At 42.9% G+C, this 25,000-nt stretch overlaps 1 protein-coding gene across 7 annotated transcripts in view; it reads right to left on the reverse strand.

Moving 5' to 3' along the window:
• The window catches only part of GAD1 (glutamate decarboxylase 1), a 166,121-nt gene that overhangs the window by 132,479 nt on the left and 8,642 nt on the right, over window positions 1-25,000 (reverse strand). For 6 of the 7 annotated variants that reach the window (XM_085874703.1, XM_085874700.1, XM_085874698.1 and 3 more), the window contains 2 exons: window positions 3,353-3,514; window positions 679-921 (listed from right to left, as the gene is read on the reverse strand). The exons of the other annotated variant lie outside the window; for it this stretch is intronic. In XM_085874703.1, the coding sequence (XP_085730829.1) occupies window positions 679-921; window positions 3,353-3,514 (405 nt within the window). The remainder of the gene's footprint in view (window positions 1-678; window positions 922-3,352; window positions 3,515-25,000) is intronic. 7 annotated transcript variants of the gene reach the window in all.

Below are 25,000 nucleotides of genomic sequence, written 5' to 3' on the forward strand. Positions count from 1 at the left end.
TATATATATAAAAATACATACATATTTCATCGAATATGTTCGGGTTAGGGTTAGTCACACAAACATATAGGATTGCAGTAGAAAGGGGATGGGGAAAGGATATGCAGTAGAAATATGCAAACATATGCAGTAGAAAACCACAGATTCTACATTACTCCCAGAGAAAACCCAGCGAGACACGTGGTCTTCCGGTATGAGAAAATTTGAGGTGTGTGACAAGGAAAAAATGATTCAGTTTTGGTAAGGATCCGTATCCGGATCCAGATCTGATCATGTTTTAAGTGATTCTTTACCACTTGAGAGATAGGGCTAAACTAATATATAGCACGATATCTCAAAAACTTGCATTAGATTTGGGCGAAACTTGGTGGACATATTGGTTTTGTGACCACGGCAAATTGATTCGATTTTGGTGAAGATGCGGATCCCGGTCCAACGACTAGAATTTCTTAAGTGATTCTTCTCCATTGAGAGAATATATATCTCAAAGATATATCTGAGAGCTCAAAAACCAAAAATGTATTGGGCCAGATATGTTCTCGTGGATCGGGCATTATAGGGCGGAGGTATGCGCTCTACCGAGTGCCTTCCGAGTCATGTTTTTGACTCCGAAATCTTTTGCAAAGGGAAAACTTTTTGACCCACCCTCAGACACATCCATATGAAGCATCAACATACCAGTCTTTATGCCGTACTTGAGTGTGTCGCGACAATCTACAAGAATCTGCTCGAGAGATTCAGGCATGTCTGGTAGTTCTAGACCGAAGCCCTCAATGCCGTCGAGTAGTTGATGTGGATGGTGGAAATCCAACACTTTTCCCGAGCGGTCAAATGTCTTCCTGATGTAGCTCAGCAGAATGTCTGCAACCTCCATGAGGAACTCGATTGTGATCTCCTCGCCATTCTTGTTTGGCAGAAGGTCTATACAAGTACCATCAGATGTGGGACGGCACACACATATCGGTGGAAGTCAAAGTTATCATTTTCATGATAAAGGGTGACACAGCAATTTTTAAAAAACGTTTGTGCTTTCAATAATTGGTGACAGAAAGTGTCTCGTTTCAGGAAAAAATGAGATCATATAACATGTAATATGTGAAGTATTCAAAAGGTTCTATGAACGAGATAATCGTGTCATCGGCCAAGTAACGCCAATGTTTCCATTTATTTTTCAATACGTATAAGTACAAAAGAAAAGTGAGAAAAGGATTTTATAATTATATAAGTCTGAAGACGACGATGGTTCATGAGCGGTATTTGACGATGTGGATTGTTTCAGAAGTCAAGGATGAGACGATGTGATAATGTTTGACCAAGTTATAAAAATGATCAACATGATGTGGTACGAGTGACAGGTTATTAGCTGCAAAATGTCGAAAACCCGGTTTCGTTCAACAACTTAAAAAATTTGATCTTTGCATAACCTTTAAAGGTCCCAAAACAATGTTGTGGACATTAAAATAAGGAAACAGGATACGTGCTATAGCTTAATGGAGTTAGTTTGTCGAAGAAGGTCGAAAACCCGGTTCGATTCCCACAACTTTGAAAATTTGACCTTCGTGAACTTTAAAGGTCAAAGGTCAAGGATTATGACCTTTGGTGCAAAACTTCCTCTGGAACATTCCAGGAACAATATAACGTCATATAGGCTATATGGCATTTCACACTCCTCGGATTATCCATACTTTGATGAAAGCAGCGTAAAAACAAAGTTGAAGGGGGCACCACGGGCAAGGTGTTCGAGATAGAGAAAAGTGGTTTCAAGACTTTAGGTGGGGAATGACCTCAAGATTATGCATAAATAATATTGTCATCCCAGCTCTCAAAGTTTGGGCGGTCGTCTGATTTTTATGTCAAAATTCGAAATTTTCTAAGTTCATGACCTTGTGACCTTGACCTTGGGACTAAAATGAAAAATCGAGCTCCGTGGGGCTATGCAGGTGCCATTGGGCTAAACAAATACCGAAACCCCTGCCACATTCGACAACCCCCTTGGAGAAGATGGATTTTTTATGTCAAAATCGCAATTTTCTAAGTTCGTGACCTTGTGACCTTGACCTTGGGACGAAAAAGAAAAATCGAGCTCCGTGGGGCTATGCAGGTGTCATTGGGCTAACCAAATTCCGAAACCCCTGCTAGATTCGACAAACCCCCTAGGAGAAGATGCAAATTGAAATTGGCTACCCCCTAAAAACACAATTCGCAATTTTCTAAGTTCGTGACCTTGTGACCTTGACCTTGGGACGAAAATGAAAAATCGAGCTCCATGGGGCTATGCAGGTGCAGGCTAACCAAATAGCGAAACCCCTGTCAGATTCGACAAAAGCCCAAGGAGAAGATGCAAATTGAAATCGGCTACCCCCTAAAAACACATGTTTTTTGGGCGTGGCTCCGCCCATTATGGGCGGAGCCACGCCCATTTTCAGTAAAACACAACTAGATCATAATATAAACCTCCCACCAAAATTTCATCAGGATCAGAACAAAACCCACGGAGCTATGCTCGGGACAGACAGACAGACATACAGACATACAGACAGACATACAGACACACAACAATAACGAATATAGTGGTCACTTATATTTTTCATGAAAATATTTTTTCGTGAACCAATATACTCACACTTTGCAAAATTAAAAAAAAAACTTGTTCGTTCATAAAACCTATGAACGCCCCAGGTAGCTGTATAATAATGTGCTTGTCAGTCTGTCTGTCCCTTTGTCACATATCACAAGATGAGGGAATCTCGCGAGATTGTGAATCGTCATCACAACATTGTTTCATTGTACACATACCCACGTCAGGGAAAAGGTAATTAATTTAGAATCATTTATTAACACAATCAGGCTCCTCACAATCACTTGAGAATGGCAATTCCACGGAATTTCCACGGGACATGCATCTCGAGATTGTGAGTTGGGACCTGAAGGCAGTTTGGATAATTGATCTCGCGACATGTATCTCGTTGCTACCGATAATGTGAATGGGGCGAAAGGAGAAGTTGGGAAGTTAGGAAAGCAGGTTAGGAGGAGGTAGGAGTAGGTGAAGTTGGTAATGGCAAAATAATAATGTGGAAAGGGGGAAGGGATTGAAGCCTTGAGATTAGTGATGGGGGTTGAGGACTTGGGTTTGGACCACAAGGACTACAATGTCAGGACCCCTTCTTCAACATAGTCATTAGTCATCACAGTGTGGTCACTGTTTAAGATGTCTGCAATAATAAATTACCATACTATACAGGAAATTCAGTGTTACAAATATTGTGCTTCATTCAAAGGTGTAAACGATGTGCGGAGGTGCAAATCCACACAAGGACTGTGGACCGCGAGCTTGTGGATGTGCAAAACGCACCACGAGCATACAAAGTACTGAAGTCGAGCTCTGGGCGCACAGGCTTTTGGTCTTGCTCCCCCGATGGGCTTCCTGGACCAGGTTGTTTCTTTAGAGAACCAACCATGCCTGAATGGTCATCTCCTCCATTGGAATTACTGTTTGTGTTGCGCTGCAAAAAGCCTGCATGAAGACAAGCAACAAAACTAGTAATATATTCATTTAAAATCTTACCAAACATTGTTGTTATCCAGTCATCAACATACCAAATAGACAGATGAATACCCATGAGGACATTTCGATCAGCCAATCACTGATCTGTTCGTCCAACAATTTTCACTAACATGGCACTTTCAAAATGACGTAATGCACCCCAGGTTGCTGGGCACACATAAACTCCGAGTAACGAAGTAAATTGGGGTGGCCTGGACACCTCTCAATTAAGGATTGCAGAATCAAACGAATAAAAAACTTTTAAAGAAGCCAGAAGTACTTTGTAAGTACACTTGCAAGAAAGTTGTGTGCCTCTGCACAACAAACTAGTTGGAGAACTTCCTGATCAACTCCAACAAAAAATTCACATGTTGCAGTCCATATTGCAAACACTACTGACAATATGGGCCCGTGAAAGGTTCGTATATATTTCTCGTATATCCTATTTTTCTGCGAGCCTGATTTGTTTTCAAGAACAGAACAATTGTGGTTCACCATTTTGAAATTGCCACTCTTTCATCATCTAAATGCTGAAAATTTTGTTTACAAGACTATTTCAATCCCAGATCTTGTGCTAGCAACGGCAGTTTGAAAGTGTCCGTCAAGCCAAATTGAGTCAGAGAAAACACGCACACCGCGTGCGCAAAAAGCCTCATTTAGCATTCAGACGTCATTTTGAAAGTCGTGTATGGCTGAGAATACTCTATATACACTCTAGCCTTTGCTAGTGACGTCTTTCCCACTGAAGCCTCTAAATCGAACTAACCGAATGCCTCCTCTTCCTTCTCGCTCCTTATTACCTTCGCAAACTTTGTTGCGAAGGTTATGTTTTAATCGCTGTGTATTTATTACTTACGAAATCTAAAGATTTCGTAAGTATATTGATCAGTTCCTTTTCTGTGTGTTTGTTTGTGTGTTTGTTTGTGTGTGTGTTTGTTTGTGTGTTTGTTTGTTTGTTTGTTTGTTTGTTTGTATGCACGATAACTCGAGAACGGAAGAAGCTACCAATGTCAAATTACACCACGTGATTCAGGAGGGTGATGGCTAGTGCTGATTACATTTTGGTCAAAATCGGTCAAAGCTCAAGGTCACAGTGAGGTCAAACATCCAAAAAAAAGTTATAACTCGAGAACGGAAGAAGCTTCCAATGTCAAATTAGACCACGTGATTCAGGAGGGTGATGGCTTGCGCTGATTAGATTTTGGTCAAAATCTGTCAAAGGTCAAGATCCCAGTGAGGTCAAACATCAAAAAAAATTATAACTCGCAAACGGAAGAAGCTACCAATGTCAAATTACACCACGTGATTCGGGAGGGTGATGGCTAGCACTGATTAGATTTTGGTCAAAATCGGTCAAAGGTCAAGGTCACAGTGAGGTCAAACATTCGATTTATGATGGTTTGGTACAGAATCATCGTAGAAACTTCTGGTTTGCGTCGCTACCTTCTCGAGAGACAGCTTTTATTAGACAAGATCAGAGGTCAAGTTGACGATTTCGTAAGTACCAGTCTATGACTGCTTGTTTATTTATTTATTTATTTATTTATTTGTGAATATGTGTGTTTGCCTGTTATTCGCATAACTCCAAAAGTATTGAACTGAATCGCAGCAAATTTGGTGGGATGATTGGTTATTATCCGAGGACCATTTGATTAGATTTTGGGAGCGATCGGGTCAAAGGTCAAGGTCATGAAAAGGTCAAAATCGTCTTTTTACCATGGCGCGGTCAATTTGTATCCAATTAGCATGCAACTAATGCCAAAATGTTCAGAATTCAATGCCCCATCTTGTGATATGTGACATGACACAATGACATAATAACCCTTATTAGCGGTTGGGAGTCAAAGGTCGGGGGGGTCACAACATTGCAAAATGTGCCGTTTTAGTCATAACACGGTCAATTCTTATCCGATTTGCATGAAACCAACACCAAAATGTTGACTGTTCTGTTCCCCACACTCTAATACCAATTACAAAATTAAGAGTACAAAGGTCAAGGTCGAGGTCATGAAAAGGTCAAAATCGTCATTTTGCCATAGTGCGGTCAATTTTTATGCAATTTGCATGCAACCAATGCCAAAATGTTGTGAATTCAATGCCCAATCTTGTGATATACGATATGACACAATGACGTCATTACCTTTGTTAGCGGTTTGGGTCAAAGGTCAGGGGGGGTCAACGACCTTTATTATCATAACGCGGTCAATTCTTATACAATTTGCATGCAAGTAGATTCAAAATGTTTAGAATTCAATTCCCTATCCTGTGATGTGTAATATTTGATTTCTTATAATGTGACCAGTTGTCATCAGATTGACTTGACACCGACACCCAAAAAGGTCAGGGAGTTCATACAGAAATTGTACAATGTACTTGAATCAGTGTCAAACAGCAGGAAATTTAATGTTTTTAAGCCATCATAACACATATGAGATGGCAAATGTGGTATGGGATTAAATACCCTCACAATCAACGGTTTCTGGGGAGAGGGGCAAAATGTAGCGTTGGCGAAGGTATGCGCTCTTCTGAGTGCCCGTTCTAGTTCCAATAGCTGCAGCGCAGGCGATATCAGTATTTATACCGAGTGGATGCTCAAGGCTGGCAGGATGGCCGAGAGGTACACACACTCACCTCTTGGCTGTTTAACCTATGTTTGAATCTCGACCCAGCTATAAACTGTCATCCTGGTGCTTCACAGGAAGGGTGATTCATCAATGGGTGTGCCCGTCCCTTGGATGGCCGTTAAACCTGGCGTCCCATCTTCCGGTATTAGTTGGTGGATGTTAAAGATCCCATGGCATCTTTTGTGAAGAGTAGGTGTGCTTCCACCGGCACACTGAACATATTACATATTCCTGCCCTGACTTTTTGTCGGAGTGGTGACCCATCCAAAATTATAACTCCAGCCAAGAAACTGCTTCGGCAGAACCGATGCTATGTATAGATCATAGCACATGATATGAATGGATGCTCAGTTGAGTCCACATATGATTGGTTGATTGCAGTGAACTAGGTTGAGGAAGGAATCAGTTCCATTCCCAGGACTTCAACAGGTCACAGATGACAGTCTCCTTTATAAATAAGACACATCCACTCATTTGTTCTTCTTTTCTCCTCGTTGTGGAATTCCATTCCTGAGCATGTTCAAACCCACTTCAGAATTTCAAGCAGGTTTATTAATTTATTCGTATCAGCATGTGGCACTTGGCTGCATCAATTTCTAGTTGTGCAGCTGTACCACTGATGTGGTGCCCCCATTACCAACACACTGGTACTCATTTTGCCGACCTCGGAAGGATGACAGGCTGAGTCAACTCCAGGTGTTAATTCAACAGAGAGACAGGGGCTTGAACTCAAGACCTAGGATCTTTAGCCAGCCACCTTAACCATAAAACCAACACCAGGCCTTTCAAGCCGGTGGTGCACCACCATTCCATGTCAACCGCCATTCCTACCAATAATATTTTCTACTCCAATTAACCTGCCATATCCCAAACTTCTTACTTTCAGGTTACTGTGTTTGTGGGTTATTGTTTTGTCTCTGTCTCTCTGTGTGTCTGTCTCTGTCTCTGTCTCTGTCTCTGTCTCTGTCTCTGTCTCTGTCTCTCTGTGTCTCTGTCTCTCTGTGTCTCTGTCTCTCTGTGTCTCTGTCTCTCTGTGACTCTGTCTCTGTCTCTGTCTCTGTCTCTGTGTCTCTGTGTCTCTGTCTCTCTGTGTCTCTGTGTCTCTGTCTCTCTGTGTCTCTGTCTCTGTCTCTGTCTCTCTGTGTCTCTGTCTCTGTCTCTCTGTGTCTCTGTCTCTGTCTCTGTCTCTCTGTGTCTCTGTCTCTGTCTCTCTGTGTCTCTGTGTCTCTGTGTCTCTGTCTCTGTCTGTCTCTGTCTCTCTGTGTCTCTGTCTCTGTCTGTCTCTCTGTGTCTCTGTCTCTGTCTGTCTCTCTGTGTCTCTGTCTCTGTCTGTCTCTCTGTGTCTCTGTCTCTGTCTGTCTCTCTGTGTCTCTGTCTCTGTCTCTGTCTCTGTCTCTGTCTCTCTGTGTCTCTGTCTGTCTCTGTCTCTCTGTGTCTCTGTCTCTGTCTCTGTCTCTCTGTGTCTCTGTCTCTGTCTGTCTCTCTGTGTCTCTGTCTCTGTCTGTCTCTCTGTGTCTCTGTCTCTCTGTCTCTGTCTGTCTCTGTCTGTCTCTGTCTGTCTCTGTCTGTCTCTCTCTCTCTCTTTCTCTCTCTTTCTCTCTCTTTTGCCTGTGTTTGTTCATTCTTCTATTTATTGAGTCAAATTGCAGTTCCACTGCCCCCAATGTCAGTTAATTGCCTTTTCACCATCCATCACCTCGCTCTTCCATGAGCCTCGATTTTATACATAAAAATTGGATTGTAGAAGTACAATTGGATGATGTATGCTGATCATGCTGATTGGAAGACTTGGTTGCTTCTTAGTCACAACAGGTAGAAAAGTTTATCATCATCATTGTCATCATCATCATCATCATCATCATCATCATCATCATCATTATACGGAAGTAGAAGGTAGTCCTGCTAAATCTTCCGATCATTCCATTTATAGGGTTGGCATATGTCACAACTACTTGAACATAACTTGAACATAATTTATTGTGAGGTGTGTATGTTTGTTGGGAAGAAAGGGTAAGATTTGGTGAGAGGAAGACCAATGTTTGTCCAACTTACTCTTAAGTATTTGAAGTGATGGTGCAGTTACCACCACACCCCATTTTATTTTTTTACTACACTCCACTACAGAAGGCTATTCCATTTTTCAGTTACTCTTTAACTGAAACAGTTTTTGTAGAGTCATACAACTCCTTTCCTTAAACAACTTTAGAGTATGTCTTCCAGTTGCTTGATATATTGCTGGAACAAATTAGTGCTCTGGGTCTGTGGCTACGAATCCTTCGATGATCTTATACACTTCAATCAAGTCTCCTCGTCGTTGCCTGTAGTGAAGGGAGAACATATCCAGTTGTTGTCTGAGTCTTTCCTGATATGCGAGTTGACTGAGTTCTGGTGCTAGCATTGTCGCCCCCCATCGTAATCTCCTATCTTATCGGCATCTGCTTTAAATCTTGAATGCCAAATTACATTCTCATATTCCAGGAGAGGACAGACTGTAGAGTTGACGAGGAGTGGGAAATTTCATTGGTATCTATAATTTGTTTCTCTATGCCTCACATGCAATGGAATTTGAACTTGTTCATTGGCATTATTATGAAGAAAAGTATTCGTAATCGCAAAACAAGCTCGGGCATTGGTGTTGGAAAGACGTTTTGTGAGTTGAAGACTTCACTAGAGCTGCATGGTGGAAACTTCACTACCCATCATTGTCTGCTTTTCCTTTCCCATCTGGGTGAACTACCCATCATTGTCTGCTTTTCCTTTCATTCCACTGCAATTACTCTGAAGGTTCATTTCCTTATAAGAATATTTTCTTACTCTTTCATCACTATTACCGGTATTGTATTTCCAGGTTTCTCTTCTTGCATTCTACTTTCCTATTTATATCATACGTTTGTGAATGGTTAAATGGATCATGACCAATAATAATATGCAATGGCTGATGATTGCAATTACTTTTGTTCTTCCTTTAATTTTTTCCCTATTTCTTCCTTAAGTTGCTGCATCCTTCGCTTGTGCCTTAAGTGAGTTGAATTATTGATGATAGTTTAGAGGTATGAGCATTCGCCTTTGAGCTATCTAGCCTGGGTTTGAATCCCAAACTAGCTATAAACTGTCATCCTGGTGTTTTGCAGGCAGGGTGAGACATCAATGTTTGTGCCGTCCCTTGGATGGACATTAAACTGGGCATCCTGTCTGCCAACACTGGTCATGGTGAACATTAAAATCCCACAGTGTCCTTCTTGAAGAATAGGCAAAGTGTCGCCTACATGGTAAACAAATCAGCAATTCCTGCTTTTACCTATACGGGGCACTGCCGAAAAAGTACATCCACTCCCCCCAGCCAATGATGCTACCCGCAGCTTTGTGGTGCATACAATAAAATAAATAATAACTAGAGAGCTGCAATCACAAAGCGATCGCCAAGGGTAAGCCTCCCCGTGATCCAATGATGACTATATTTTGTTTGGACCACCATGTGACCTGGACCTTCAACATTTAGGGATAGAATGTAAATTAAGAAAATTACCCCCGTGTGGGGGTGACGGTCATCTCTATAATGTTTTTTACTATCATAATCGATGAACCGTTGCCAGATATCTCCTAAAATGACAGACTAGATAGGTTTTGAAAATGGCGACTTTCACAACTTTCGTGACCTCGTGACCTTGACCCTGACCTCGAATCCGGGAAAAAATATGTCGTTGGGTATCACTCATCGACCTCTACCCACATACCAAATCTCATCAAGATCGGAAGTAAAAAGTTTTCTTTGTACCGGGAGGTGTTTTTGACCATCTTCCAGGTTACGTGGCGGCCAAACGGGATGGAAATTGAAAAATCTGTCTGGTGAGATACAAGATAATATTTTTTACTATCATAATCAAAAAACAGTTGCCGAATATCTTGTAGAATGGCAGACTAGATAGGTTTTGAAAATGGCGATTTTTATAACTTACGTGACCTCGTGACCTTGAACCCGGACAAAAGTTATATCGTTGGGCAACACTCATCGACCTCTACCCACATACTAAGTTTCATCAACACCAGAAAGAAAAATTGTTGACGGACAGACGGACATACGGACGGACATTTGGTTCGGCTTTATTAGGTCATCTCGGTAGAGATTAGGTCACGTGTCCTCTTCTACAATATATCCATAAAACTCAACATCATGAAAATTGGAGGAAAATTATTTACTTTATGCTCAAAAAAGTGTTTTTGTTAATGAGATCAAAATCCAAAAAAAGAAGGTGAAGGGCACGAATCAAATATCAGTTGCACAGCTTCAGTGCAGGTACACTATTATGATGTGAAAAGATCTTGGAAGACCAAGCGGTCTTTAAGATTCCGCAAATTGGCAAAATTGAGCTCCATTTTTTTGAGCTCTGATAAAAAAAACACTTTTTTTCGCACCACCATTTGACCTTGACCTTTAACCCAGAGGGGTGTAATGTAAATTAAGCAAAAATGTGCCTTACTCTAGGCTACCTAGTGAGGGCAATTTTATCGTGATCTGATAAACCTTCGCCGAGTTATGGTGAAAAAGTTAAAATATCTATAATTAGTTCATCATCTTAAAAATTAAGTCAAGGTCAAAAAATATGTCAACACCACATACTTTGTATTTACATTATTGATGCAAAATTTAATCCCAGAAGTGAAGTAGTCTACCCAAGATACAGCTTGGACATTTGCAGAAAAAAACCCCATAAATGGTGGTTTAGTACTCCGTGGGTCTAAGAAACTCTGGGGTAGCATTAAAATTGTGGGAGCTAATTGTGTAAACAAACCCTACAACAGGTATAAGCCTCCCCCTATCCAATAGGGGGAAGCTTATTAATAAGACAAACAGGTAAAGCAATGGATTGAATCACCTGAACGTTGATCAACACATGCTAACCACCAGGAGAAGCAAGGAGAAGCTGATGCTGGACATATACACTTCCTTGGAGCAAAAAAGCTCTTTCTAGAATGAGCATCATGACCGCAAGATCCATGGCACCACAGATGGTTTCAAGTTGGTGACATTGCAAGGATTGCAGCTCAAGAGAGCTGTCTCAGAAGTGCATAAACCATATATACTACTATGGACCAGGAAGCTCAATTGCGATGTTGAGAAAGCATGGAATTTTGTGATCTAAAGCCAGTGTAAAAGGTTCATTGTATTTCTAAACCAGTGGAAATTGAATGGAACCAGTTTCAGGTAGAAGCAGACTTACTCGATCGAAAGGAGATGCATAAAAATGACCACTCAACAATGGCAGACCATTGTGCTAAATAAGAAGTGTCCAGCCATTCCCATGGAACAGCAATGCAACAACACCTCCATTGGAAATATTGAAAAAACAACAACACCTCCATTGGAAATATTGAAAAAAACAACAACACCTTCATTGGAAATATTGAAAAAACAACAATACCTCCATTGAAAAAGAGGAACCTCGTGGGGTTCCTACTCCTTTAGGAACCAAGCTGTTAGTTCCTAGAGGGGGGGGGGTTCACAGTGGGGTTTAAATGTAAGAATTGATTTGCAGAAAAGATGGAAGAATCATGGCATGAGGTCTGAAGGATCTCTTCAAAAAATAAAGGTGAACACGAAAGACCAAGATGACTGAGAGCCCTTGGAACGAGGTTCATTGAAGATTCTGAAAAGAGCCCTTGGAACGAGGCTATGAGAACAAAGTTTCACAGTTTGGTTCATGAATCATGATCCTTTACCGAAAAATCAGGTGGAGATTTTGAATTTGGGGAGAACCTCCTCCCACCTCCTGAAACCCACGAATGGAGATAACAACCAAATGAGACCCCCAAATGGATATAACAACTACTGAGAAAGCTATGGCTGACATATTGTTGAGCTCTGACAGAAATCATCATAATTGTGATTTGTGGTTTCTTTTATTATCTTTAAAGGCAAGCTCCATATTTATAGTTCAACGAGGTGATTGAGCAACATGTCGCCCTTTACATATCAAGGAAACCTCTATCTAAAGAACAGCTATACATTCAGGTGACAGCATTCTTTTTAAACATTACCATTACAGGGTGGATAAAAGTACCAAACTTGGTATGATGCTCCCTTAAGGGTTCCTGATTAATTTCAGCAGAGACCTCTTGACTTTTTTCAAGTTTTCGTCTGTAAGACAAAAAAAAAAATCGACGATGGCCAACAAACATGATAAAATGCTAATTTTCTCAGGTGCTATCAGTCGTAAGAAGGCCAAATTGGTATCAAAATATGCGTTATTGAGGCCACTGAATCAGATTTGTTACATTACGGCACAAGTATATAAAATATTAGCTGTAGCAAATATTACATATAACTAATAGACATGTATTTATATCTAACAGCTCACTGCATCATTTGCCAGCAAGTCATCTCCAATCAAATGGAATTCCCATTGCAGAACAAGTCATGATAAGGCATGCCTACACATCATTTCTGGCAAATGTACAACAGTTCTGGGACATTGATGCACTCCCAACTGAACCCTATTTGGGGGGGTGATGACAGCGCGGACAATTTTGCAGCTCATTGGACATCTTGGAACAAATCTATTTCACAATTCTAAGCTGATGAAAGTCTCAACTGTGAGAAAGAATCAGTGGTAGGAGCATCTGCATTGTGCACCCTGGAGAACACAGGCAAGAAGCAGTACCAGGACTTCCTCAAGAATGTACTGGAAGATTGCATCTGCCCTATCAATGACCCAATCAAGAGGAATAATCTGGACCTCTTCAGTAAACCCCAATCCAAGGAATCATCAATATAAAGGAAGAAGAATAAAGTGCTTCACAATAATGTGGAACATTTTGGGCAGTTGTACATCTCCATGCAGAGCAGGGATGGTGATTTGAAGGAATTCTTTGCCCATGAGATGCGGTTCTTCCCACATTCCCTCTCAGATTTTGGTAAGCTCCATTTGTGTAGCACAAAGTCTGAACTGCTGAAATGTCTTGAACAGCCGGGACAACCGGAGCCACCTCAAACAAATTATGACTGGAAAGTCCTGGACAGTGCTGGCATTCTCCACTGCCTACCAACTATGGCATCATCACCTTCAATGAATATGCAGACAAGGTATTTCTCCCTTACCTGCAGAAGCAACTGCAGGATGCCAAAAGGTTGGATGTTCTGTTGGACACCTACATTCCTGACAGTTTGAAGGAGTTTATACAGGAAAAAAGAGGGAAAGGTCTGTGCAGAGAGGTGTTGGGTCAGACAAAGCTACAAGGAAATTGGATGGACTTCCTCTGTGACCCAAAGAACAAGAAAGAACTGTTTGCTTTTCTTACCTCCAAGATTACAGAATTCAGATGCCCACCAGAAAAAGCTGCTGTGTACATAATATCAGCTGAATCTATGGTATCCATATGTTCCAAGAGTCCCATGCAAAACTGCAATCATGAGGAAGCTGTGAGAAGAGTTGTGATTCATGTATTGAATGCACTGGAGCAGGGTAGGAAGACTGTCCAAGTCCGTACTGTCAACACAGATGTTGTCATTATCCTTTCTGATGTGTTCCACAATCTACCAGTGATTCAGCCTTTGGTTGACATCTGGGTGGCATTTGGAATGTGCAAGATTTGCAGATTCGACAGCATCAATGCCCTCTGTACCAGCCTCTGGGAAGCAAAATCGTAAGTGCTGCCAGTGTTTCGTGCAATATCTGGCTGAGATACCACATCGACTTTTAAGGGCAAGAGCAAGAAGTCAGTCTGGCAGGCCTGGCAGGCCTATGAAGAGGTTACAGAGACATTCACTTATGTGGCTTGTCACCCTTTTGATGCCCTGAATGTAGACTGATAATTTCCAGAAGTTTCAGATGCTGACTGTCATCCTGTATGACAAAACTTTAAACTCTATCAATGAGACAAGGAAGGAACTCTTTTGACAAAAGAATCTATCCATGAACAGAATGCCACTCATGCAGAATGGGCGGTGGAGCAAGCTGGAGTCGAGCCAACCATCACACAGACACAGCAAGTGGTTCATTCTCCACAGGAATCTGCTTAGGCCAAGGTGTCAGGATCATTGGTGCCATTTTGGATGACAATCCAGAGGTCACCAGAGCATGCAGGGAGTTGATCAAATGCTGCTGCAAAGGAGATGTTCCAAGTGTAAATATGACAAAGCCAGTCTTGACTGCTCACCACTTTGCAATAGCAAATGTAATTACCCCATGAACGTGAAGTGAAAGGCAGGGTCAAGCAATTGGTTCATGTCCGTCCGTCTGTCCTGTCTGTAAACATCAACTTTTAATCGAGGAACAACTTATTTATATTGAATGTTGCATTTTGAACATGAATCGGAAAACAAACCTTCTGTTTACAGTAGTTTGGCTCTTAATTTGACCCGATCACACATGTGCAGAGAAGAGTAAGATCTTTTTTTTAGACCCTCATGGAGGATTTCTAAGTCTTACTCACGTTGTTGTTCTTGTGGACTTTTTTGTTTCACAGCCTACAGTTTTCATCGAAACTTCCTGAAACTTGGCGTATATATGTAAAAATACCCTGCACAGACAGTAACCATCTCCGATTTTGAAAATTCCTCCTAGAAAAAAAGTTATGACGTCAAAATATCTCCGCTAATGGAAATTGCTTATACCATTATCTCCGAAACTAGTTTGTTTCACAGCCTACAGTTTTCATCGAAACGTCCTGAAACTTGGCATATACATGTAAAAATACCCTGCGCAGACAGTAACGATCTCCAATTTTGAAAAATTCCTCCTAGAAAAAAAGTTATGACGTCAAAATATCTCTGCTAATGGAAATTGCCTAAAAAATTATCTCGGAAACTAGGCAAGCTTTTTGAATTCTGTTTGCGGGAATCGAACAGGGCATTAGCAGAGATGAATTACCACACATTTGATACATCACTATGACGTCATATCAATTTTTATGACGTCATTCCTATTTTTTTGTTTCACAGCCTCCAGTTTTCATCAAAACTTCCTGAAACTTGGCATATATATGTAAAAATACCCTGCACAGACAGTAACCATCTCCGATTTAGAAAATTCCTCCTAGAAAAAAAGTTATGGTGTCAAAATATCTCCGCTAATGGAAATCGCCTAAAAAATTATCTCCAAAACTAGGCAAGCTTTTTCAACTCTGTTTGCGGGAATCAAACAGGGCATTAGCAGAGATGAATTACCGCACATATAATGCATCACTATGATGTCATATCAATTTTTATGATGTCATTCCTATTTTTTGACATTTGTTTTGTTTCACAACCCAGAGTTTTCATCGTATCTTCGTGAAACTTGCCATGTATATGCAGAAATCCCACGCGCAGGCAGTAACCATCTTCGATATTGGAAATTCTTCCTAGAAAAAAAGTTGACGTCATATCGCCTATACTGTACCATTATCTCCGAAACTAGGCAAGCTGTTTGAATTTTGTTTGCGGGAATCAAGCCGGGCATTAGCACAGATAATTTATCGCAAACCTGATACATCACAATGACGTCATATTCGTTTTTATGACGTCATCATTAAGAGGACGAGGATCTTAGCTCATTCGAGCTTGTTTATTCTGCCTGTCTGGCAGTCAAACAAAATTTAAAAACATTCAAAACAGGTACCTTACTGTTTTTAAGGAAGTCCTAATGGACACAAATAGGCATGAATAACTAATGGAACATGTTAAATCAGCTAATGTAATAGCCACTGTGTCAACTGCCATAAAACAGCGGTAAATTCCGGAATTTATTTATTTATACGACTTTTACAATCTTTATATCATTTAAATTGAATTATATTCTTGAATACTGGAAAGCACAAATTGCTTTCTTGTCACTTCCAAAAGCCTTCCGTTTAGCAGTACTTGAATATGTAAAATAGGGTGGTGTATACGACTGCTTCAATACTGCTAAACTTCTGGAATTTTTAAAGGATCTTTTAAATCATTATTTTATTTAAATTGAAGTATAAACTTAAACACTGCATGGGGTATCATGTTCTACCCTATGAACTCTCTGGTTACTACAACCAACGAAGACACTGAGGATATTACATATGTTTTGGATTGGAATACTGAGAGAAAATTAGAACTGTTGACATATGATGTACCAATAAACCGGTTGTACAAATAAACAGTTTTGAAGTGTATCACAAAATGGGTGGTTGTTAGGGTAAAGCAGGAGTAGATGATAGCATGAGGGCATCAGTAGTTTTCTGTCCAAAAGCAGATTCAGTGACCCCAAAACCCCACACCGTATTTTGGGAACTGTGTGGCCTTATCATGGCTCCTATAACACAAAATAGGTGATATTTTATCGGGCTGGCAGGATGGCCTAGAGATATGCACACTCGCCTCCAAGATGTTTTGCCTAAGTTTTAATCCCGACCAGCTATAAACTGTCATTCCAGTGTTTCACAGGCAGAGTGATTCATCAATGTGCGTGCCGTCCCTCAGATGGATGGTAAACTTGGTGTCCCATCTGTTGACATTAGTCGGTGGATGTTAACGATCTCATTTTGTCCTTAGCGAAGAGTAGGTGAGCTAATTCCAGCACGATGACCAAATTCCAAATTCCTTTCCTAACTACTTAGTCAATCATCAGGCCTGGCCAGTTGGTTAGTGAAAGACTTGAGCAAAAAAACTTTCCCTGGCCAACCCCACAAGAAAGTGGGAATAATCGTGGCTGTTAAAGAAAGAACAAGAAAAAGACCTTGATGTTGGTGGTGGTCGTATGGCAGCTTAGCTGCCAGGGTAGCTATCATTTCTTGAAGCGCGACTGTGTCGCTGATGCAGTGCCCCTCTACCAGTACACACACTGGAACTGGTGCTCATTTCGCCGACCTCGGAAGGATGACAGGCTGAGTCAACCCCCTGGTGTATTAATTCAGCGGCCGACGGGGCTTGAACTCAGGACCCTAGGATCCCAAGCCACCACCCTAACCACTGAGCAGCTACAGGCTACACCTTGATGTTGATGTTCTTGTTCTTCAAGACACACGCTGAGGATGACATCCAATGCCTCGAAGCTCCGCATCTATGATTTCAAACTTATTGCAGCTGTGCATCATGCAAAGTATGGCACGACAAGGTATTTTTGACAACCCGACTGATTTGTATATTCTTGAAAAATAAAGTGCAAATAATGTCTTCACAGTCACTGTGAAATTTGGGGACACAACAATCACCAATTTGTATGACAAACCATCTCAGGTAGCGTGGACCCTTCCATCACTACCCATTACTTCTCATCCTGAAGTTTATGCTGGTGACTTCAACAGCCATCACACCTCATGGGGATATATTACAGATGATGAGGCAGTGAACAATTGGTGGCTTGGGCCTCCGTTGGTGATCGCTATCTCCTGCACGATGTCAAGCGACCAGGCACTTTCCATTCACATATATGGAGGAAGGACAACAAACCAGACTTCTGTTTTGTGTTCAGGGATGGTAATGGACACCATCTTCACGCATATTGCAACATCTTTCCACAATTCACACACAGCCAACCTCGACCAGCATTAATTCACATTGGAATAGAGGTCAGGTCAGGTGTGGGAGCATGCGCTGGAGCAGCGCGTCGCTGCGTCCACTTTCTGACAGTACTCCAGGGGCCTGCATCTGGCCATCCCCCAGGCAGATGATTGGCCCATCTCCATCTCCTTGAGAAGCTGATCAACTTGCTGCAACCACGAGGTACGTGGTCGGCCCATTGGCCTCCTACACTCAAGAGACTCTCTCGCTGAGAGAATCTGGTGAGCAGGATCAGCATCAGGAAAATGAGCCACATGTCCATACAGCCACAGCTGATGCTCACAGACGATGCAGGTAAAAAAAATCTCATTTAAGTCTCTCTCAGCAACCACTCGTTGGACACAATGTCCGACCAGCGATAGCCAAGGATTCTCCGAAGAGACCTGGTTCCAAAGGAATTAAGTCTCCATCTCAGATCCCTGGTCAGAGTCCAAGTCTCACATCCAGAGAGCAAGAATGGAAGCACAAAGGACCTGAAGACTCAGACTTTCATCCTCCCACACAAGTACTGGCAGCGCCACACCCCATGATCCAGTGAATCCATGACTACCCAGGCTCGACCCAGAGGTCTGTTGACCTCTGGCTCACAGCCAGCAGAGACATGAATATCACTGCCAAGGTAAGTGAATCTCTCCAAGACCTCAACATCCTCACCACAAACAGGTACAGACAGGATAGCAGCATGCAAGATGTCAATGAAAGCCTGGATCTTTGTTTTGACCCAAGAAATCCATAATCCCAGCAGCTTCGACTTCTCATTCAGCACCTTGAGGGCCCCCAAAAGGATATCTGGAATCTCTGCAAAGATGACTGCATCACCTGCGAAATCAAGGTCAGAGATCTTGACAGTCCCAAATGATGCACCACAGCTTGATCTCTCCAAAATCCTCCGCAGAATCCAGTCCATACAAGTTCTGAAAAGTGTGGGGGCCAGTACACACCCCTGATGAACTCCAGTAACAACTGGCAATAAGTCACAGATGGTACCACCACATCGCACAGCACTCTCAGGCCAGAGTATAGTTCAGACATCAGATCGATCAGTTTTGGTGGCACTCCACGAGGACCAAGAATCCTCCAAAGGGCATCCCGATTCACTGAATTAAATGCTTTACAGAGATTCACAGATGGAGCAAGCAGCCCGTGCCAAAAATCTCATCTGCGTTCGGTGAGGACCCGAAGAGCAAGGATACGGTCAATTGTTGACCTCTTTGATGTAAAGCCTGACTGCTCTGGATGCTGGTGCTCAAGCAGATGGTGGCAAACCCTATCGAGAATTATCCGAGCAAAACCTTGCCCAGCACTGAACTGAGAGCAACGACACCTGTCAGTAGTTATTGCAGTCTTGGTGATCACCCTTCCCCCTTCCAGAGAGGGACAACAAGGCCCCTCTTCAAGTCAGTTGGGATGATGCCTGTGTTCCAGGCACAGCACAGAACTGCATGCAATGACATAAGTGTAGCATTTCCACCAGCCTTGAGAAGTTCAGCATGGATGCCATAGATCCCTGCAGCTTTACCCATTTCAACCGCTTCACCACAGCCTATGTTTCCACAAATGAAGGTGGACCACAGTTGATTGGAGGGTCAGCAACAGGAATTGTAACACCCCTGCCATCCAACTCGACAGCTGGTGGATCAGCCTGGTACAACCGCTCAAAGTAACCGGCCCAGCGGACCTTCACTTCGGACTCCTCTGTCAAGAGTCCACCACCCTCTGCTCTAACTGAAGTACACCGAGGGACGGGATTGGACCAACGCAATGTGCACAAATTCCCTGTAAGCACGACAAGAATCACTTGACCACAGGTGATGCTCCCCCCCCTCACAGATTCCTCGCACATAGGCCACCTTGTCTACCCTTAGTACACGTACAATTTTACGCCTTAGCTCCCTGAGCAGCTCAGCTCTGCTATTCAGCCTGGCCCTGTGACTCTGGTCAATGGTATCCAGTGTGCCTTGAGAGACAAAATTCTTCTTCGCCCTCCAGTGAGTTCCAAGACATCTACCTGCAACATTAAGGACGGTGGTCTTGAAGGCACTCCACAACTCTTCAGGATCCCCCCAAAGCACCCAGACCCCCAAAATCTCCACTCTGAAGCTCCTCAGCTACCCTCTCAACCTTGAGCATGCCAACATCCAGCCTCGGCTGGAGCATGAATGGGATGGTACCATTCTCCTGGATTTAAGGTGCAACTTAGGAGTTGCAACAACAAGCTGGTGCTCAGTATTGAGGAACTGAGCACTCCGATAGACCCTGCAGTTCTGGATCATCCTCCAGCGACCACCAACGAGAACATGGTCAATCTCCTTTGCCACACCACCAGCATTGGAATACCAAGTCCAGCGATGAGCTTGTGGGCGCTGAAACCATGAACCAGCCAACCTGAGTCCATGACCTCTTGCAAAGTCAAGGAACTTAGTGCTATTCTGGTTCACAGTTCCAGACCAGTGGAGACCAACACACGTCTCATAACCATCCCTATCAGGTCCAGTCGATGCATTGAAATCCCCAAAGACTAGAAGTGTATCTCGCCTGGGGCACTGATCAACCACATACTCGAGTGTGGCATAGAATGCATCCTTCACGGTGAGATCACTCGCCTTAGTTAGAGCATACACAGAGACGAGGGAAATGACACCCAAGGAGTGATGAATCCTTTGTCTCATAATACGCTCGTTGACCGGTGTTACCTCAATTATCATTGGAGTCAGCTTATTGGACACAGTTACAGCAACTCCTTGGGCATGGTAACCATCAGAGCGACCAGAACAATTGTAGGTGTAATCAACCACATACTCGAGTGTGGCATAGAATGCATCCTTCACGGTGAGATCACTCGCCTTAGTCAGAGCATACACAGAGACGAGGGAAATGACACCCAAGGAGTGATGAATCCTTTGTCTCATAATACGCTCGTTGACCGGTGTTACCTCAATTATCATTGGAGTCAGCTTATTGGACAGCTACAGCAACTCCTTGGGCATGGTAACAATCAGAGCGACCAGTACAATTGTAGGTGTAACCACCCGCCATGAGGTTGCCGCAATCTGGTCTCCAGACCTCAGAGAGTGCTGCAATACTGATGTCCAAATGCTTGACCTCAGATGGTATCAGAGACAGGTGATGATCCTCTCTTGCGAATAGGACATTCCAGGCACCCACCTGAAGGGAGAAACCTCAGGTTAACCCAAGGAGACCGCCATCTGGTGAACGACACCTCAGCAACACCCCGACACACTCTTCTGCAATCTGACCCAGGAATGTTACCCCGTGGTTTCCCTCTTATCATCAAAGATTGGGGGTCCCAAAGGTTTTGCCCCAATCCCGTCATCCGATGATCTGCCTTGTGAAGGGAAGCTGCACAGGAGGTACTCCCACGGAGTGGGTTTTCAGATTTTTTTGTCCTCAAATGTTTTGCAGAATGAAGGGTTTTACAGTGGCTGGAGTGCAAATCATGCCACCAACCTCCTAATAAGAAGTAACGCAACTGCAGGACGTCCACAGACACAGTTGGGCACTAGATATGGATGGCTGTTGGCTCACAAGGAGCTCTTCCGCCCTTTGACAGGTTTTGTTCTTCATCCTGCTGGGTGTCCATATCATACACCCTCCTCACCAGAAAACCTGGTGGTGGAGACGGTTTAGTCACCGACAACCCGACCATGGAACAGGTTAATACATGTTTTCATGATAACTGTAACAAGTCACAGATCTGATCTGGCCTGACCTGACAATAGAGGTTCCCTTGATAATGTCCAAACCTAAGGCCTGCAGGAATTTTCAGAAACCCATACTGAAAGATTTTCACAAGAGAAATTGAGGAGCAGATCACCAGCCTCAACCCTGTCCCGAAGAAGTATAGCAGCTTCTTCAAGATCCTGAAAGATGCAGCCAAAAACAACACCCCATGTGGTTTGCGCAAATGCTACACACCTTGTTGGTTGCCAGAAACTGACCAACTCCTCCAACAGTATGAAGCTTCTGGTGATCCAGATGTTGTATCTGAGCTCTTTGAATCTCTGGACATGGTCAGACAACAAAGATGGCAGGAGATTGTTGAGGAGTTCATTTCACTTATTCAAGGAGAAACGCATGGAAGATACAAAGGCATCTTGGAGCTTGCCTAACCTGCTCAACATCAACTCCCCAAAGTATTGACTAATGCTGTTGTTTCTAGGCTGCTCCTCAACTCTAAAGTTGCTTCAACTAAGGAGGGTCACCATGAAGTCGTAAGGAACTCTCCAAGACCATTTCATCATTTCCTCCTACAATTCTGCTTTCTTCCCCATACACCAGGGCTAACATTGATACCAGCCTTTCCTCCACCAAAGCAAGGAAATCAGCAGGAATTGATGGCATCCATTCTGAATTATTGAAGAACTTAGGACCTCAAAGACTTGATTGGTTGATTTCTCTTTTCACGAACATCCACATAACTGGAGTCATACCATCAGCCAAGAGAGAGGCTAAAGTTACTGGAATCCTTAAGCCAGAGGAACCTGCTGCTGACCAATCTAGCCAATGACCCATATCTCTGCTATGTATGACATACAAGTTGTTTCAGCATGTCCTTCTGGCCAAGCTCTCTCCACTGGGAAGAGCTCAACCTTCCCAAGGGACAAGCTGACTTCAGACCTGATAGGAACTGTGTTAATCAAGTACTTGCACATACCACCCACATTGAGACTGGCTACCAATGTGCACTCAAGACAGGTGTGCACTAATTGACCTTTCATCAATGTATGATACAGTATGGCGACACGGTCTTCTGCTGAAAGCTGCCAGACTTTTCCACTGCTAATCCACAAAGCGTGTCCCTTCTTCCATGATGAGCAATCAAGCTCCATGAGGAATCTGATTGATGGTCTTCCACAATGGTCTGTCTTAGCTTCAATTATCTGCAACGTATATGTGAGCGACGTGCCTTGTACCACCTCCAGAAAATTTGCATGTGCAGATGATCTTGATCTTGCAACTGAAGCAATCAACCTTGAAGATCATAAAAGCACTCTGTCCCAGGACTTAAAGATAATGGAGTAGTACTTCATCAACTGCGCCTCTGCCCAAGCCAAACCAAGACCACAGTGACCACTTTCCATCTCAGAAACCAACTGGCTAACAGCAAACTCCTGGTTTCCTTTTGTGGCAAACCAGTCAAGAATGAACCGTCCCCCAGGTACCTTGGAGTCAACCCTTGATCGCAGCCTCACATTCCCGTGAACAACGAAAATGGGTCACAGAAAATATGAAGACCAGGGTACACATCATCTGGAAACTAACGGGCACCATCTGGGGATCAAGTGTGCACAGTTTTCGCACTGCAAACCTTTCTCTTGTGTACTGTTCAGCGAAATACCGTTCTCCTCTTTGGGCAGAGAGCAGGCACACAAAACACTTCGACACTGTCCAGAAAACACTGATGTGGATAATCATCAGTATATTGAAAACAACACCCATGCAGTGGCTTCCAGTTCTGTCTAACATCCGACCCCTGATGTGCACCGGAAGGCAAGAATGCTGAGAGAGTTTGATCGCAACAAAGCCTACTCAGAGCTTCCATTCTATAAAGACCTGCAGAATTTACCAAATATGCGACTCAAGTCAATCAAACCTTTCTGGGGCTCTGCAAATGTTTTTAATGATGCGGGATTTGAGAAAAGGACAAGTGGCACAATCTCTGGACAGACAATAACATTGCAAACAAATACCTGGTGAGAGATCTGACAGAGGAGCCTCCAGGTTTCAACCTCCCCCAGAAAGAGTAGTCTGCGCTCAACAGGATCCGCACTCTCCATGCAGACATCACACCACCTCCATAAATGGAAATCACAGTAGCCCAGAATGTGACTGTTGTCACCCAAATCAGACTATCCATCACATTGTGAAACAGTGTCACCTACAGAAATTTGCTGAAGGATTTAGGGCAATCAATCAAACTACAGAATGTGCTGTGACTTGGCTATCCAACTTAGATTTAGATCTATGAGCTACAATTTGTCATATGCAAGAATAATTTGTCGGCCATCTATGATTTTAGTGTGTTCGGTCAAAATCTAAAAAATTTCAGGAGAGCTCCTCAAGTAAAATTGATAAATAGGCCCAAAGTAAGTTTCATGCCAAATTCGGTGCTTTTATCTGCTCTGCAACGATAAATTCACAAGCCCACCTGACTAATCGAGAGTATTATGATGTTGAATTGTTGCCACTTTGGTAAACCATATGACAGACCCTTACGAAGCCTCCCACAGCATCAATTGTGAAGTGCATTGGAGCGTGTATGAATAACGTGAGGTGAATTTTCTAATAGATGGATACGAATACATCCATCAGGCCATGACACCTCTACCAAGGAGCATCCTCAATCAAAATCGCCTCTCGCCAAGCAAGGATTGTACGTCGGTTAAGCTTGAGAGCCTGGATCACCACCTAATAATTTCATGGACCGACCATCTAACACACCAATGAATGGTGTCCCTTTGTTGAACCTTGTGCTGCATGCAGTGACCAGGAAGTTGTCCTTCGGAGAGCCGCAGCATGGAGAACCACAGCAAACGGCTTGTGTAATGCAACACGTAGTATAGGCTGCACTTCTTTAAACTTTATCTCAGATTTGGAGTTTGCTTTATTCATTCATTTCCAGTTCGCTTTATTTAACAGCAACAAAGCAATAATAAGCGTCAGGGTTGTTAAAGATATCCACCTTCAATGAAAGTCCTGCGAAAGATCCACTTGAAACCAAAAATATATTCATTATAAAATATGAGTTCCTTCAAAAGGAATTGCAACGAAGGAGGAGGCCATTAGGCCCATCAAGGCCTGTGCTATGATGGAACATTAATTAGGCCCATCAAGGCCTGTGCTATGACTGAACATTAGGACCATCAAGGCCTGTGATATGATGGAACATTAGGCCCACAAGGGCTACGCTATGATGGAGCATTAGGCCCATCAAGGCCTGTGCTATAATGGAACATTAGGCCCATCAAGGCCTGTGCTATGATGGAGCATTAGGCCCATCAAGGCCTGTGCTATGATTGAACATTAGGACCATCAAGGCTGTGCTATAATGGAACATTAGGCCCATCAGGCCTATGCTATAATGGAGCATTAGGCCCATCAAGGCCTGCACTATGATGGAACATTTGGCTGATCAAAGTCTGATCTTTACTATTCGCCACCGAGGCTGGTCATAAAGCACAACGTTTTACTGCAGTTTGCAACGTTCTTAAATTCTTACTTGCTGTTGTCTGATCGGCCTCCATGACACCTTGATTAAAATGAAGGGCGATACAGTATATATACATTATAATCCCTTGAGCG

Source organism: Eptatretus burgeri, chromosome 3 (genome assembly GCF_056783735.1).
Source record: "Eptatretus burgeri isolate ZD-2024b chromosome 3, Ebu_testis_v1, whole genome shotgun sequence".
Taxonomy (NCBI): Eukaryota; Metazoa; Chordata; class Myxini; order Myxiniformes; family Myxinidae; genus Eptatretus; species Eptatretus burgeri.